The sequence below is a fragment of the Mesoplodon densirostris genome, chromosome 1, assembly GCF_025265405.1.
Source record: "Mesoplodon densirostris isolate mMesDen1 chromosome 1, mMesDen1 primary haplotype, whole genome shotgun sequence".
NCBI classification, from domain to species: Eukaryota; Metazoa; Chordata; class Mammalia; order Artiodactyla; family Ziphiidae; genus Mesoplodon; species Mesoplodon densirostris.
In genome coordinates, this window is record NC_082661.1 from 176659924 (window position 1) to 176673725 (window position 13802).

Here is a 13802-nt window from a genome sequence, read left to right on the forward strand (position 1 = left end):
TAGCTGATTAAGTTGCAATCTGATGGCAGCAATGGATGACTCTGGGACTGAGGAACTGTTTCATTGCAGGGTAGTGCTGCTACGTGGCAATGGTCTTAACTGAGGAACTGTTTCATTGCAGGGTAGTGCTGCTAAGTGGCAATGGTCTTAACAGAAATAACAAAACCCTGCAATTTCCTGTCCCTGAGAAGCCATCTGGCTGCTTCATATGTGCTGCAGAGAAGCAGAGGACGTGTGCATGAGATAAACCCAGATTTGCTGCCAGGATTGATTGCCAGAGTCAAGGACTTTTACCAGATAGTCCTTTGGTTCTGTAAACAAGTCTTCCCAGGATGGTAGGATATTTTTCTTATTCCTATTTTTTCCTTTTTAGTTGACCGGCCCTTTCATTTTAATTTTTTACGATGAAAAATTTCAAATATATACAAAGTAGAAAAAACAATAATGAGTACTCAGCTGCAATAATAGTTAACATTTTGTCAATCTTATTTCATTTATACAGCAGTATACATTTCTAACAAATGGCCTTTCTTTTTTATATAATCGTATTGTCATTGTTACAACTATGGAAAGTAGCAGTCGTTCCTTAATATCATCTAATACTCATTCCATATTTAAATGTCCCCAGTTGTTTCAAAAATTTCTTTGTATTGCTAGCTTGAGTCAGGATTCAAACAAGATCTATAGGGGCTTCCCTGGTGGCACAGTGCTTAAGAATCCACCTGCCAATGCAGGGGACACGGGTTCAACCCCTGGTCCGGGAAGAGCCCACATGCCGCAGAGCAACTAAGCCCGTGCGCCACAACTACTGCGCTCTAGAGCCCGTGAGCCACAACTACTGAAGCCCACGCACCAAGAGAAACCACCACAATGAGAAGCCCGTGCACTGCAACGAAGAGTAGCCCCCACTCACCGCAACTAGAGAAAGCCCGCGTGCAGCAATGAAGACCCAACGCAGCCAAAAATAAATAAATAAAACAAATAAATTTATTAAAAAACAAAACAAAACAAACAAGAGCTATACATTGCTTGTGGTTGGGTCTCTTAAATTCTTTTAATCTATAACAGTCCCTCCACCTCCCATGCTACTTGTTGAAGAAACCCAGTTTTTTGTCCTATAGAATGTCTCACATCCTGGGTTTCACTGACCACTTCGTGTGGTGTCTTTTAGCTTCCCTTCTCTCACATTTATTTTTTAGTTTTTAGTTTTTTTGATAAGTCATTTTTATTATACGTTATAAAAGTAGTGGCCCGGGCTTCCCTGGTGGCACAGTGGTTGAGAGTCCGCCTGCCGATGCAGGGGACGCGGGTTCGTGCCCCGGTCCGGGAAGATTCCACATACCGCGGAGCGGCTGGGCCCGTGAGCCATGGCCGCTGAGCCTGCGCGTCCGGAGCCTGTGCCCCGCAACGGGAGAGGCCACAACAGTGAGAGGCCCGTGTACCGCAAAAAAAAAAAAAAGTAGTGGCCCATAACACATTGGAACAACGTCTTTTTAAACTGGTTTTCACCACAGTTTGAGAAGCACTGATTTGGATGACTTGCTTCTCATCTGTACCACTGTGATTTGACAACAAAGGTTACTTTCCCACATTAAAAAAATATTTTTCTTGCCAATATTCTAGACAAAAGCAAGAATCACCCATACAACACTCTAGCCTCACAATTTCTTGACTCATTTATTCCAATAAAATATACCTTCAAACAATAACCCTAGCCATATCTTGTCCTTAGTCCTCTTTAATCCTTAACTCTGAAACTCTGCTCTTGGACCACAAACTTTCATTCTCCTACCTTCTTACTAAAACTGCTCTTTACTGTTCCTACTGGAATAAACACTTTGGATATGGACTTGCTTCCCTGAATGCAATGCTTATGCAAAAACAGCCATCCATGGACTTATAGAATGCCTTACATATCACCATGAGATTCCACACAGCATTGTTCTGATCAAGGAACTCACTTCATAGCACATGAAGTGTGGCAATGGGCTCGTGCTCATAAACACTGATCTTACCAAGTTCGCATCATCCTGACACAGCTAGCTTGATAAAACAGTGGAATGGATTTTTGAAGACTTGATTATAGTGCCAGATATGTGGCAATACCTGGTGGGGCTAGGACAAGGTTCTCCATGACAGTGTATATGCTCTAAACCAGAATCCAATATATGGTACTTTTTCACCCACAGCCAATATTCACGGGTCCAGGAATCAAGGGGTTAAAATGGGAGTGGCTTCATTTTTACCTGTAGTGATCCAATAGCAAGATTTTTGCTTCCCATCTCTGCAAACTGAGATTCTGCTAATCCAGAGATCTTATTAGTTCCAAAGGGAGAAAAACTTCCACCTGAGACAAAGCAGCATCCCATTTTTCAACCACTGCATTCATTTCTTCTGCAGTTATTCTCTTTTCACATTCCTTGGTCTTGTAGATTCTATCCACAGTTATAGCTCCATTCTTCTGAATAGCTATCCCTGTGTCTGCACTGTTTATTCTGTTCAGTAATTCCTGTAATGTCATGTCATTTTCTTCAGGGTTAATATTTTCTAGCAGTTTTAGAGACATTTCCATATGCTTGGCTCGTGCACAATTGCTTCATCTCTCTCCTCATTGGCTAACTGCAGTCAAGACATAATAGCTTCATCACGTTCCCTCTGCAAAATACACCTCTTCAACCAAAGCTGCTGTTTTTTCAGCAATTTGAGCTTCTGTTGCTTTTTCTTGGAGTTCTAGTTTAAGCTTTAGTTTTCTCTGTTCTTTATCTTCTTTAGTCAGTTTTTCTTGAAGTTTTTTATTGCTTGGAGAATGTCCGATTCTTTTAGAAGCAACGCTATTGTCTCCTCTTTAAGTCTGAAGTAACTTGACAAGGAATCATACATTTGTAATGCAAATCATTATCTCTGTGTTCCATAATGTTGGAATTTTCTCTGGTGCAGTGAGCTGTCTCATCACCTAAATGAGGACTGATGACTTGAAAATTCCTTGATCTCTGCTCTGGCAGTTCTATGCCCCCATAGGTAGCTTCATTAACTAATTCATTGGATTTCTGTTGCATGCTTCCCTTAGAATTCACAGGCAGTTGCTCATCTGGCTGTGTACTTTTATTTCTCCCAGTGGTCTCTTGTTCAACATAACTATGGATTATGTCTGGACTAACGCAGCACTGTCCTGGTGTTAAAATATACTGGTTGATTATAAAATACAGGAAATGAAGGTTTCTTTCACAGCTGGATGGAAGAACAATAACAACCACCACTTATCTAGGCCCTTTTGACCAGTCGTCCATTTGTACTTCTTGTTTGCTCTGGCAAGGTCTCTGGTTTTTGCACCAAGATTTGAAGCTTTGTACAGCATGGCTCAGCGTGCCTAAAGAAGCACAGCATTCTTTGCTGAAACTTACAAGTGTGAGACCTGAGATGCGCCCCGCACTGGCCCAGGAGCCAACTCTGCGCTCTTGCCCAGAGCTTCTCAGGGTCATTTTATATTCAGTAGGTCTTGTTAAAATTAACCTATACATTTATCCTAAGGAAATAACCACATAGTCCATTTAGGAAGACAAGGAGTTTGGACTTATTTGGGGAGCAATGAACTAAAGGTTGTTGGCAGTGATAAAAATGAATGACAACCCTTTACAGTTTTGGTGAAACTGAATTCCGAAATCTAAGAAGTTCCACATTTCTGTGAAATCTTTCCAGACAGATTTTAAAAATTCAACCTATTTGTATTTGTTTTTGTAAGCATCTACTGTGTGCTTACCACTACACCCTCACAAGCAAGATACAATAGTATGTACATGTGACATGATCTCTATCCTTTCCATTTACCATAGTCACCATACTCACCAATCCTCACTCAGTCTGGTTGTTTGATCATAGAATTCACTGATGAGTTATGACACAGATGCCCTCTCTATGCCTCAGTTTCCTTCTCTTTAAAGCCACGGTTTGATGAGGTCAATGGTTCGCATCAGAATCACCAGGAGCGCTTGCTGAACAGATTGCTGGTTCCACTCCTAGTTTGATTCAGTAGGGAGTGGAGAACTTGCATTTCTGGAGAGGTAAGTTGCTGTTCCAGGAACCAGATTCTGAGAACACTTTTACTTTCTCCAGCTCTAAAAGTCTATGATCCCTTAGCAAAACTGCATTACCTACACTCACTAATGGATTTAACACTCTCCATTATTCACCAGAGCCTAAGAGGATGTTGTGGAATATGTAGCTATTATTTGCCTTAAAAAAATTTTTTTTTACTGGAATACAGTTGACTTAGAATGTTGTGTTAGTTTCAGGTGTACAGCAAAGTGAATAAGTTATACATATACATAGACCCATTCTTTTTCAGATTCTTTTCCCATATATGTTATTACAGAATATTGAGTAGAGTTCCCTGTGCTATACAGTAGGTCCTTATTAGTTACCTATTTTATATATAGTAGTGTGTATATGTTAATCTCAAACTCCTAATTTATCACTTCCCCCTACGTTTCCCCTCTGGCAACCATAAGTTTGATTTCGAGATCTGTGAGTCTGTTTCTGTTTTGTAAATAAGTTCATTTGTATCACTTTTTTATTAGATTCCACATATAAGTGATATCATATTTGTCTTTCTCTGTCTGACTTACTTCACTTAGTATGATAATCTCTAGGTCCATCCATGTTGCTGCAAATGGTGTTATTTCATTCTTTTTTATGGCTGAGTAATATTCCACTGTATATATGTACCATATCTTCTTTACCCATTCCTCTGTTGATGGACATTTAGGTTGCTTCCACATCTTGGCTATTGTAAATAGTGCTGCAATGAACATTGGGGTGCATGTATCTTTTTGAATTATGGTTTTCTCCAGATATATGCCTAGGAGTAGGATTGCTGGATCATATGGTAGCTCTATATTTAGTTTTTAGGGAACCTCCATACTGTTTTGTTCTCCATAATTGTATCAATTTACATTCCCACCAACAGTGTAGGAGGGTTCCCTTTTCTCCACACCTTCTCCAGCATTTATTGTTTGTAGGTTTTTTGATGATGGCCATTCTGACTGGTGTGAGGTGATACCTCATTGTAGTTTTGATATGCATTTCTCTAATCATTAGTGATGTTGAGCATCTTTTCATGTGCTTTTTGGTCATCTGTATGTCTTCTTTGGAGAAATGTCTATTTAAATCTGCCCATTTTTTGATAGGACTGTTTTTTTTTGACATTGAGTTGCGTGAGCTGTTTGTATATTTTGGAGATTAATCCCTTGTCGGTTGCTTTGCAAATATTTTCTCCCATTCTGTGGGTTGTCTTTTCATTTTGTTTATCGTTTCCTTTGTTGTGCAAAAGCTTTTAAGCTTAATTAGGTCTCATGTATTTTCGTTACTCTAGGAGGTGGATCAAAAAAGATATTGCTGTGATTTGTCATAGTGTTCTGCCTATGTTTTCCTTTAAGAGCTTTATAGTATCCGGCCTCACATTTAGGTCTTTAATCCATTTTGAGTTTATTTTTGTGTATGGTGTTAAGAAGTGTTCTCATTTCTTTCTTTTACACGTAGCTGTCCAGTCTTCCCAGCACCACTCATTGAAGAGACTCTTTTCTCCATTATATATTCTTGCCTCCTTTGTCATAGACTAGTTGACCATAGGTTCATGGGTGTAGTTATTATTTGTTGAATGCAAACAACGGCTTAATATTTTCAATCTTATCTTCTTAAACCTTACATATCTTAGGGATGTTTCTGTTCGGTTGCTGTGAGCTGCCAGGAGGCAGGACCGTAGCTGTGGAGGCTCTCAGTACATCTCACACTGCACTTAATGCAGACATTTAATACATGCTTTTTGATATGTCTTCGAGGGACTAGGTGGCATGTGATATTTTACCATTTGGTGATCATTATAAATTTGATACAAACTCTTAAAATAAGGAGTATTTGATCTTGGTTCATGCTTGAACAAGTTTCTGGAGTCCAGGAGACCACACTGGGCAGTCTGATGATCTGATATAATGGAGATATTTCCTGTCAATCAGGAGATAAGGCTATTAGTGTCAGTGCTGTCCTTGGCTCTATCACGGTTGCAGAGGTCACTGAACCTCTAGTGGCTCTGGAAAACTAGGAAAATATTGATCATCTTAAGTTCAGGAAGAATTCATGAAATGCCTTGTAAAAATATAGGCTCCAGCAAAAAAACTTAATTTCAAAATGGTATTTTTATAAAAATTAATTTTAGAGGTAAAAAGCTTTCCACCTTGAATCAGAATAAGCTTGTTTTTGTTTCTGATCTTGGTTGTTTTGCTTTAAAGAATGAGATGCTATAGTTCAAAAATTGAATAAGTATTTATTGTTCCAGAAGGTACATTGCTTTTTATACATATTTCATAAATGATACAGGATTTTACACATGTCCAATATTTTGCTATTTGTTTAAAGGACTTTTCTCCACGTCTTCCCTCCCCTTGCCTCCCACACACCCTGAAAGGATTTGCTCATTGCACTGTGCTGTTTCTTCTTAAAAACCCTGTGTACAAACAGGATAAATGGTTTAAAAATAATTCACACAACAGAAATAAATGAGGGAAGGGGGTTGAACGACTGGGGGGGGCGGGTGGGGAAGGAAGTGGGAGGAGGGATGAGAAGTGGAGACATGCATCCTTTCATTCCGTCATGCCGGTGGAAGGGGTGGTGGCAGGAGCAGCAGCAGCAATCCTGGCTGTCTTTCAACCTCTGCAAGGCACCTGCAGTCTGGGTTTGTCATTTAAAGTGTTTCTCTTCACACACAATGATCCCAAAGGAGGAAGAAAAAGAGAAAGAAACCCCTTGCCACAATGAAGAGGGATGAATCATGTGAAAGAAAAAAGCCAATCAATCAGCTGTGTGGCAAGCCCCATCATCCTTTCCCTCCTGCCCCTGCAGTAGTTAAAAACAGGATAGTAGACACAGATTCCTTTGACCCTTCAAGTGTGATGTCATCTGGAAATATGGTAGAAAATATTTTGATAGAGTATAAGATTAACTCCTTTTTCTCTCAATTTAAGATAAGAAAAAATAGGGTGAAGAGGGTAGGCTGAAAGAAGCCATAGAAATGTATTTCTATACAAAGATAAATTGCACCCTTTGAGATCCACACACTTGATTTACAACTACTGAAGAGGTGGAGGTGGGAGGGCTCACAAACAGTGTGGGAGTGTGTGTCCTTAGAGATTAACAAGGCCTCCAGACAAGGTAGTGACATCTGGGTGGCCTGGAATGCTGTAACACAAACAGATTAACAGCAGTGAAACTATTCTGGTTCTGAAATGGCTACAGAGTCATGATTTTTAGCCAGTTTGTAAACCTTACATCTTCCTGATTTGGTAATACAGTTGAACACTCCGCCTCTGGCTTGAGCTGTGGAGGGAGAGGGGAGTATCAATGGGATAGTTAAATAAAGGAGGGAAATCTGTCCTCCTCTTAAAGATTAATTAGTAAAAAACAGAACAAAACAAAAACACCTCATGCAGTGTTGCCAATTATTTCTAGACAGTGATCCAGAGAAATGGAATATTGAGACATTTAAGAAGGTATTAAGGGATAATCCAAAGTGTCAGTTATCAAACAGTCATAAGTTGGTTCCAATTATCATATGGATAAAATTAGTGTACCAACAGGTGTGGGTGGTCAGAAACGGGGCACAAACGGGAGAGATTCCTGGTAACTTTGCAGAGACTGGGTCCAATCTAAAATAAATGCTAATGACATGGGCTCAGACTCTGTTTGCCACCCACATATCTCAAGGGTTTGCTTTTCTGGTATATTTATTTACTGTTATGTCAAAAATAAGAAAAGTTAAATTAAAAAAAAATTTAGAGCTGAGTGGAGTGCTGGTGTGTTACTATTTTGCTGACCCTGAAAAGAAGATGCAAGAAACAACACCCCTAGCATCATTTTCTCTCAACTATAATAATAATGCATCATTTTCATCCAGAAACTGAGACTCTTGATTAAGACAATATTCACTAAGCCCTTTGAGCTTATATTCCACAAAGCCTGATGGTCAGATTTTAACATTCCTTTCTTCCCTAAGATCTTTTTGTTTTTGTTTTTAAATTAACGTTAAAAACCCTCTACCCCGACATGGCTCCCAGCTTCCACCTGCAATGCTTTTTAATTAAAAAGGCCATAGTTATAAACAGGTGTTCTTTCTGCTGGGATTCAGAGGCTCTCTGCAGATCAATCTTCCTCACCAATCTGTCGGAGGGGCAGATGTACTTGTAATGGGTCTCTCAGTCTCTTAAGGTCCATTTCTGCCTAAAATAGAAACAAAAGGTGAGAAAACTGGCTAGTCAAGCTTTCAATGATATTACTGTCTCCTGAGAAGAGGAAACTGTCTTTCCTCCATCACTATGAGTCAGAGAAATCATCTCAATCACTCTCAAAGTAAGAGTGCCTCAGAGGCAAAGAATGTTAAAGGCACAGGACAACAAAGTGGGACAGAAACAGAAGTCTGTCCTGGCAGTTTCATCTATCAACAGAGCCTCCAGAAAAGACTGTGCAATCAACAGGGTAGGACTCAGGGGTTCAAGAATGTGGGAGCATCTGATGCACCTTGATGGCATTTCTCCAGAGAGAAGCCCTTTTACAAACTTTTTGCCTGGAGCCAGAATTCAAATTTATGCTCCTGAAGACTTTAGTTATTTGTCTAGTAGTTGTTTAAGTTTTTCACTATCAGTAACTTTTAAAACAGGGATGTGCAGTCAACTGTAGCACTTTCAAAACTCACACGCGCTTGGGCCTCACCCCTGAGTTGGATTAATAGGTTTAGGGCGGGGCTGAAGCACCTGTATTTTTAATAGCTCCAGAGATGATTCTGACGCATTCCCTCCAGTTGAGAACCACCACACAGAGCAACAGAAGGTAAGAATTCACTTAGGCCAAGGCAAGGAGATGAATTAAGCCTCTTCAAAGCACAACCCTGTCACCAAAAAGGGACAGAGAAGGCAGAGAAGGTCCAGAGAAGAGTAATTAAACATTAAAGAGGATGGAAGGGCTTCCAGAGGTTTTAAAAAAATCTCTAAAGCCATGAAAGACTGCAGAGAAAAGAAATGAGGATTTCTTCACCAAAATCAAAGATATCAGAGTGAGGGGGAGGCACGATCAGAAATGTGAAAGAGGTAGCTGTTATGAAAAATAAGATATCAGTCTTTTAAAAAAGCATTTCTAGCTCAATAATCTCTCACCTGCACCTTGCAAACATTTCTAGTAGTCTCTCTCTGACCTGGGTTTTGTTTTGGCTCCATTGCTACCACACATCTTAGGTGAGAGATCTTTGGGTCAATTGCAGAAAGATTAAAAAAAGAGAGAAAAGTAAAAACAGACCTCTCTAAAGAAACAAAATGAAAAATATAAAAATAGGTTTAAAAATTTCAATATGCTAGTGATAAAACGATAGATAGGACTCATTATCTTTTCATCTGCTTGTGTTATAAAACTTTTTGGAGTGTTGACCATGCTAAAATAGTCATTTTTATCAACTGAGGAATAATTTACATAGGAAGAAGAGGATTGGATCATTCTTTCAGAGTTTACCCATCTAAGTACTTGATTGTAGACAATGATGATGATGCCATACAAGATGGGGCTGGGATTTATTTTAATTTTTGTAAAACTTACCTGAGCAATTGCATCTTTGAGCTGATTGTATTTCTCTAGGTCAAAACGTGACTTTTTGGCTCCTTTATGGAAAAATAATAAGTATTGTCTGTCTCTGGCTTCTGGATAAACATATTCCTACAAAAATAAAGAAGAAATTAAATTATACTCCTTAGCACACTATCTTCACAAAATAAGCATTTACTATTGATTAGATTCAATACACATGAGCACATATAAAGATATACTACTGACATGTGCTGTATTAAATATTTATTTCTTAAACATTTTTTATTGCACAACACACACAGAAGAGTACACACACAAAAAATGTACATCATAAAGAATCATCATCATGTAATAAATTTTAATCACCACCAGACAGAGAAAATAGAATACCACCAGTAACTCACAAGCCCCCTTTCTGCCCCTTTCCAATTACTAACCCCTCCTTCCCCACCAAAGTAATCACTATCTTGACTTTCATGGTAACTGTTTTCCTGCTCTCTTTACAGCTTTCTTACTTAAGCATACATTCCCCTGAGCTCTACAGCTGAGTTTACCTGTTTTTTGAATTTTATAAAAATGGAGTCAGATAGTATGCATTGTGTATGGCTACTTTCACTCAATATCATGTTTGTGATATTCATCTTTTGCGTGTAGCTGTAGTCTGTTCATTTCCATTGATGTGTTATATTCTATTGTGTGGCTACATCACAATTTATTTATCTGTTGTACTACTGATAGATTTTTGGGTTGTTTCTAGGTTTTAGCTGTTGTAAATAATACAGTCAAGATCATCTCTGGACTTGTCTTCTGTTGGGTATAAACCTATGAATGGAAATTCTGGACCATAGGGTATGCTTGTGTTCAAATTTAAGGAGTGATATCAAAATGGTTGTACCAGGGATTGTACCAGGGGCTTCCCTGGTGGCGCAGTGGTTGAGAGTCCGCCTGCTGGTGCAGGGGACACGGGTTTGTGCCCCGGTTGGGGAGAATCCCGCATGCCGCGGAGCGGCTGGGCCCGTGAGCCATGGCCACTGAGCCTGCGCGTCCGGAGCCTGTGCTCTGCAGCGGGAGAGGCCACGGCATTGAGAGACCCACGTACCGCAAAAAAAAAAAAAAGGTTGTACCAGCTATACTCCCATAAGCAGGACATGACTTGCCATCACTTCACCTCCTTGCCAATACTTGGTATTGTCAGTTAAAAAACGAGTTAGGCAGAAATACTACCTCAGATTCTGTTCCCTTATAGGTTATTACAAAATATTGAGTATAGTTCCCTGTGCTATACTATAGGTCCTTGTTGGTTATCTATTTTATATAGTTTGTATATGTTAATCCCAAACTCCTAATTTATATTATTTATATTACTACCTCTTTTTTTTTTTTTTTTTTTTTTTGGTACACGGGCCTCTCACTGCTGTGGCCTCTCCCATTGTGGAGCGCAGGTTCCGGACGTGCAGGCTCAGCGGCCACGGCTCACGGGCCCAGCCACTCCGCGGCATGTGGGATCCTCCTGGACCAGGGCACGAACCCGTGTCCCCTGCATCGGCAGGCGGACTCTCAACCACTGCACCACCAGGGAAGCCCACTACCTCATATTTTAAAAACAACTTTACTTAAGATACCATACAATTTACCCATTTAAAGTATAATAGTCAATGCTTTTTAGCATAGTCACAGAATTGTACAACCATTACTACAATAATTTTTAGAATATTTTCATCATCCCCCAGAGAAACCCCATATCCTTTAACATCACTTCCTATTTCCCTCCATACTTCCAGTTCTAAGTTAACTACTAGCCTACTTTCTGTCTCTATAGATTTGCCTCTTCTGGATATTTCATAAGTGGAATCATAAAAAAGCCTTTTGTGTCTGGCTTCTTTCAAGGCTCATCTATTTGTAGCATGTATCAGTACATTATTTCTTTTTATTGACAAATAATATTCCATTAAATGGATATGCTACATCAGGGGTCCCCAATCTCCCGGCTGCAGACGGGTAGTGGTCCGCAGCCTGTTAGGAACCGGGCCGCACAGCAGGTGAGCAGTGGGCAAGCCAGCAAAGCTTCATCTGCCGCTACCCATCACTCGCTTTACCGCCTGAACCATCCCCCGCCATCCCCTCCCCCAGGGAAAAATCGTCTTCCACGAAACCGGTCCCTGGTGCCAAAAAAGGTTGGGGACCACTGTGCTACGTTTTATTTATCTATTTGTCAATTGATAGACATTTGGGTTTCTTCCACTTTTTGGCTATTATGAATAATCTTGCTATGAACATTTGTGTACAAATTTTTGTATGGACACGTTATTATTTCTCTTGAAGAGATATAGCATTTTCCTGATCACTCATGGGGCTGAGGCCTTTTCACATCCTCTTTTATATTATGGCCATTTGCATATTCACTTTTAGAAGTGCCTGTACAAACCTCTTGCCATTTTTTTCCTACTGGATTGTGTGTCTTTTTCTTACTGATTTGTAGGATTTGTTAATATATTATGGATATGGATCCTCTGTTGGATATACATATTGGAAACATCTCCTCCCAGCCCACTCTCCCTCTGCATGGTGCTCTTTAATAAATAGATGTCCTTAATGTTAATATAGCCTAATTTATCATTCCTATTCTTTATGGTTAGCACTTTTCATTCTGTGTAAAAAGTCATTCCCTATTGCACAGTAATTAAGATATTCTATATTATTATCTTCCAGGAGCTTCATCGTGTTACCTTTTATATTTAGATCAACAATCTGTCTGGAATTGATTTTCGTTTATAGTGTAAGGATGGGGTCATTTCTTTTTTCTATATGGATATTCAATTGTCCTAGCACCATTTACCAAAAAACTCTTTCCCTGCAGTGCCATTTTTTTAAAATCAAAACTTCATTTATACTAGGTCTATTTCTACTTCTCTCTTCTATTCCACTGGACTATTTGTCCATCCCCGTGTCACTGTCTTAATCACTGCAGTATTGTAACTAAAGCTGCAGTCTTCATATCTGATAGAGTGAATCCTCTTACCTAGTTTTTCTTCAAGTGTTTATTGCTTTTCTTAGTCTTCTGTATTTCCACATACATTTTAGAATCAGTTTATTAAAATCTCTTCCCCCAACTACAAAGCTGTTGGGATTCTGACTGGGACTGCACTGAATCTAATAGATCAATGTGGATAAAACTGTCATTTTTGCACTATTTACTTTTCTAGTCCATGAACATGCTATATCATTACATTTATTAACTCTCCTATAATTTTATGTTTCTTGACATAGAGGTCTTGTACATCTTTTGCATGATTTATTTATTTATTTGGTTATTTATTTATTCTTTTTTTTGCGGTATGCGGGCCTCCCACCATTGTGGCCTCTCCCGTTGCGGAGCACAGGCTCCGGACGCGCAGGCTCAGCAGCCATGGCTCACGGGCCCAGCTGCTCCGCAGCATGTGGGATCCTCCCAGACTGGGGCACGAACCTGTGTCCCCTGCATGGGCAGGCGGACTCTCAACCACTGTGCCACCAGGGAAGCCCAGGTTATTTATTTATTTTTTAACATCTTTATTGGAGTATAATTGCTTTACAATGGTGTGTTATTTTCTGCTTTATAACAAAGTGAATCAGCTATACATAAATATATATCCCCGTATCTCCTCCCTCTTACGTCTCCCTCCCACCCTCCCTATTCCTCCCCTCTAGGTGGACACAAAGCACTGAGCTGATCTCCCTGTGCTATGTGGCTGCTTCCCACTAGCTATTTTACATTGGGTAGTGTACATATGTCCATGCCACTCTCTCACTTCATCCCAGCTTCCCCTTCCCCGTGTCCTCAAGTCCATTCTCTAGGTCTGCGTCTTTATTCCTGTCCTGCCACTAAGTTCTTCAGAACCATTTTTTTTTAGATTCCATATGTATGTGTTATCATACGGCATTTTTCTCTTTCTGACTTACTTCACTCTGTATGACAGTCTCTAGGTCCATCCACCTCATTACAAATAACTCGATTTCGTTTCTTTTTATGGCTGACTAATATTCCATTGTATATATGGGCCACATCTTCTATATCCATTGATCTGTTGATGGACAGTTAGGTTGCTTCCATGTCCTGGCTATTGTAAATAGAGCTGCAATGAACATTGTGGTACATGACTCTTTGAATTGTTGTTTTCTCAAGGTATATGCCCAGTAATGGGATTGCT

The 13802-nt window shown here is 39.7% G+C and overlaps 1 protein-coding gene and 1 pseudogene across 1 annotated transcript in view; both read right to left on the reverse strand.

Annotated features, from left to right (window-relative positions):
* Window positions 1-2302: 2302 nt before the first annotated feature.
* LOC132488792 (mirror-image polydactyly gene 1 protein-like) lies at window positions 2303-3479 on the reverse strand (annotated as a pseudogene).
* Window positions 3480-6327: 2848 nt separating this feature from the next.
* The window catches only part of MCU (mitochondrial calcium uniporter), a 226649-nt gene continuing 219174 nt past the window's right edge, over window positions 6328-13802 (reverse strand). The window contains exons 7-8 of the mRNA XM_060091983.1: window positions 9628-9744; window positions 6328-8265 (exon numbers count right to left, since the gene is read on the reverse strand). Coding sequence (XP_059947966.1) covers window positions 8188-8265; window positions 9628-9744 — 195 coding nt within the window. The 3' untranslated portion in view covers window positions 6328-8187. The remainder of the gene's footprint in view (window positions 8266-9627; window positions 9745-13802) is intronic.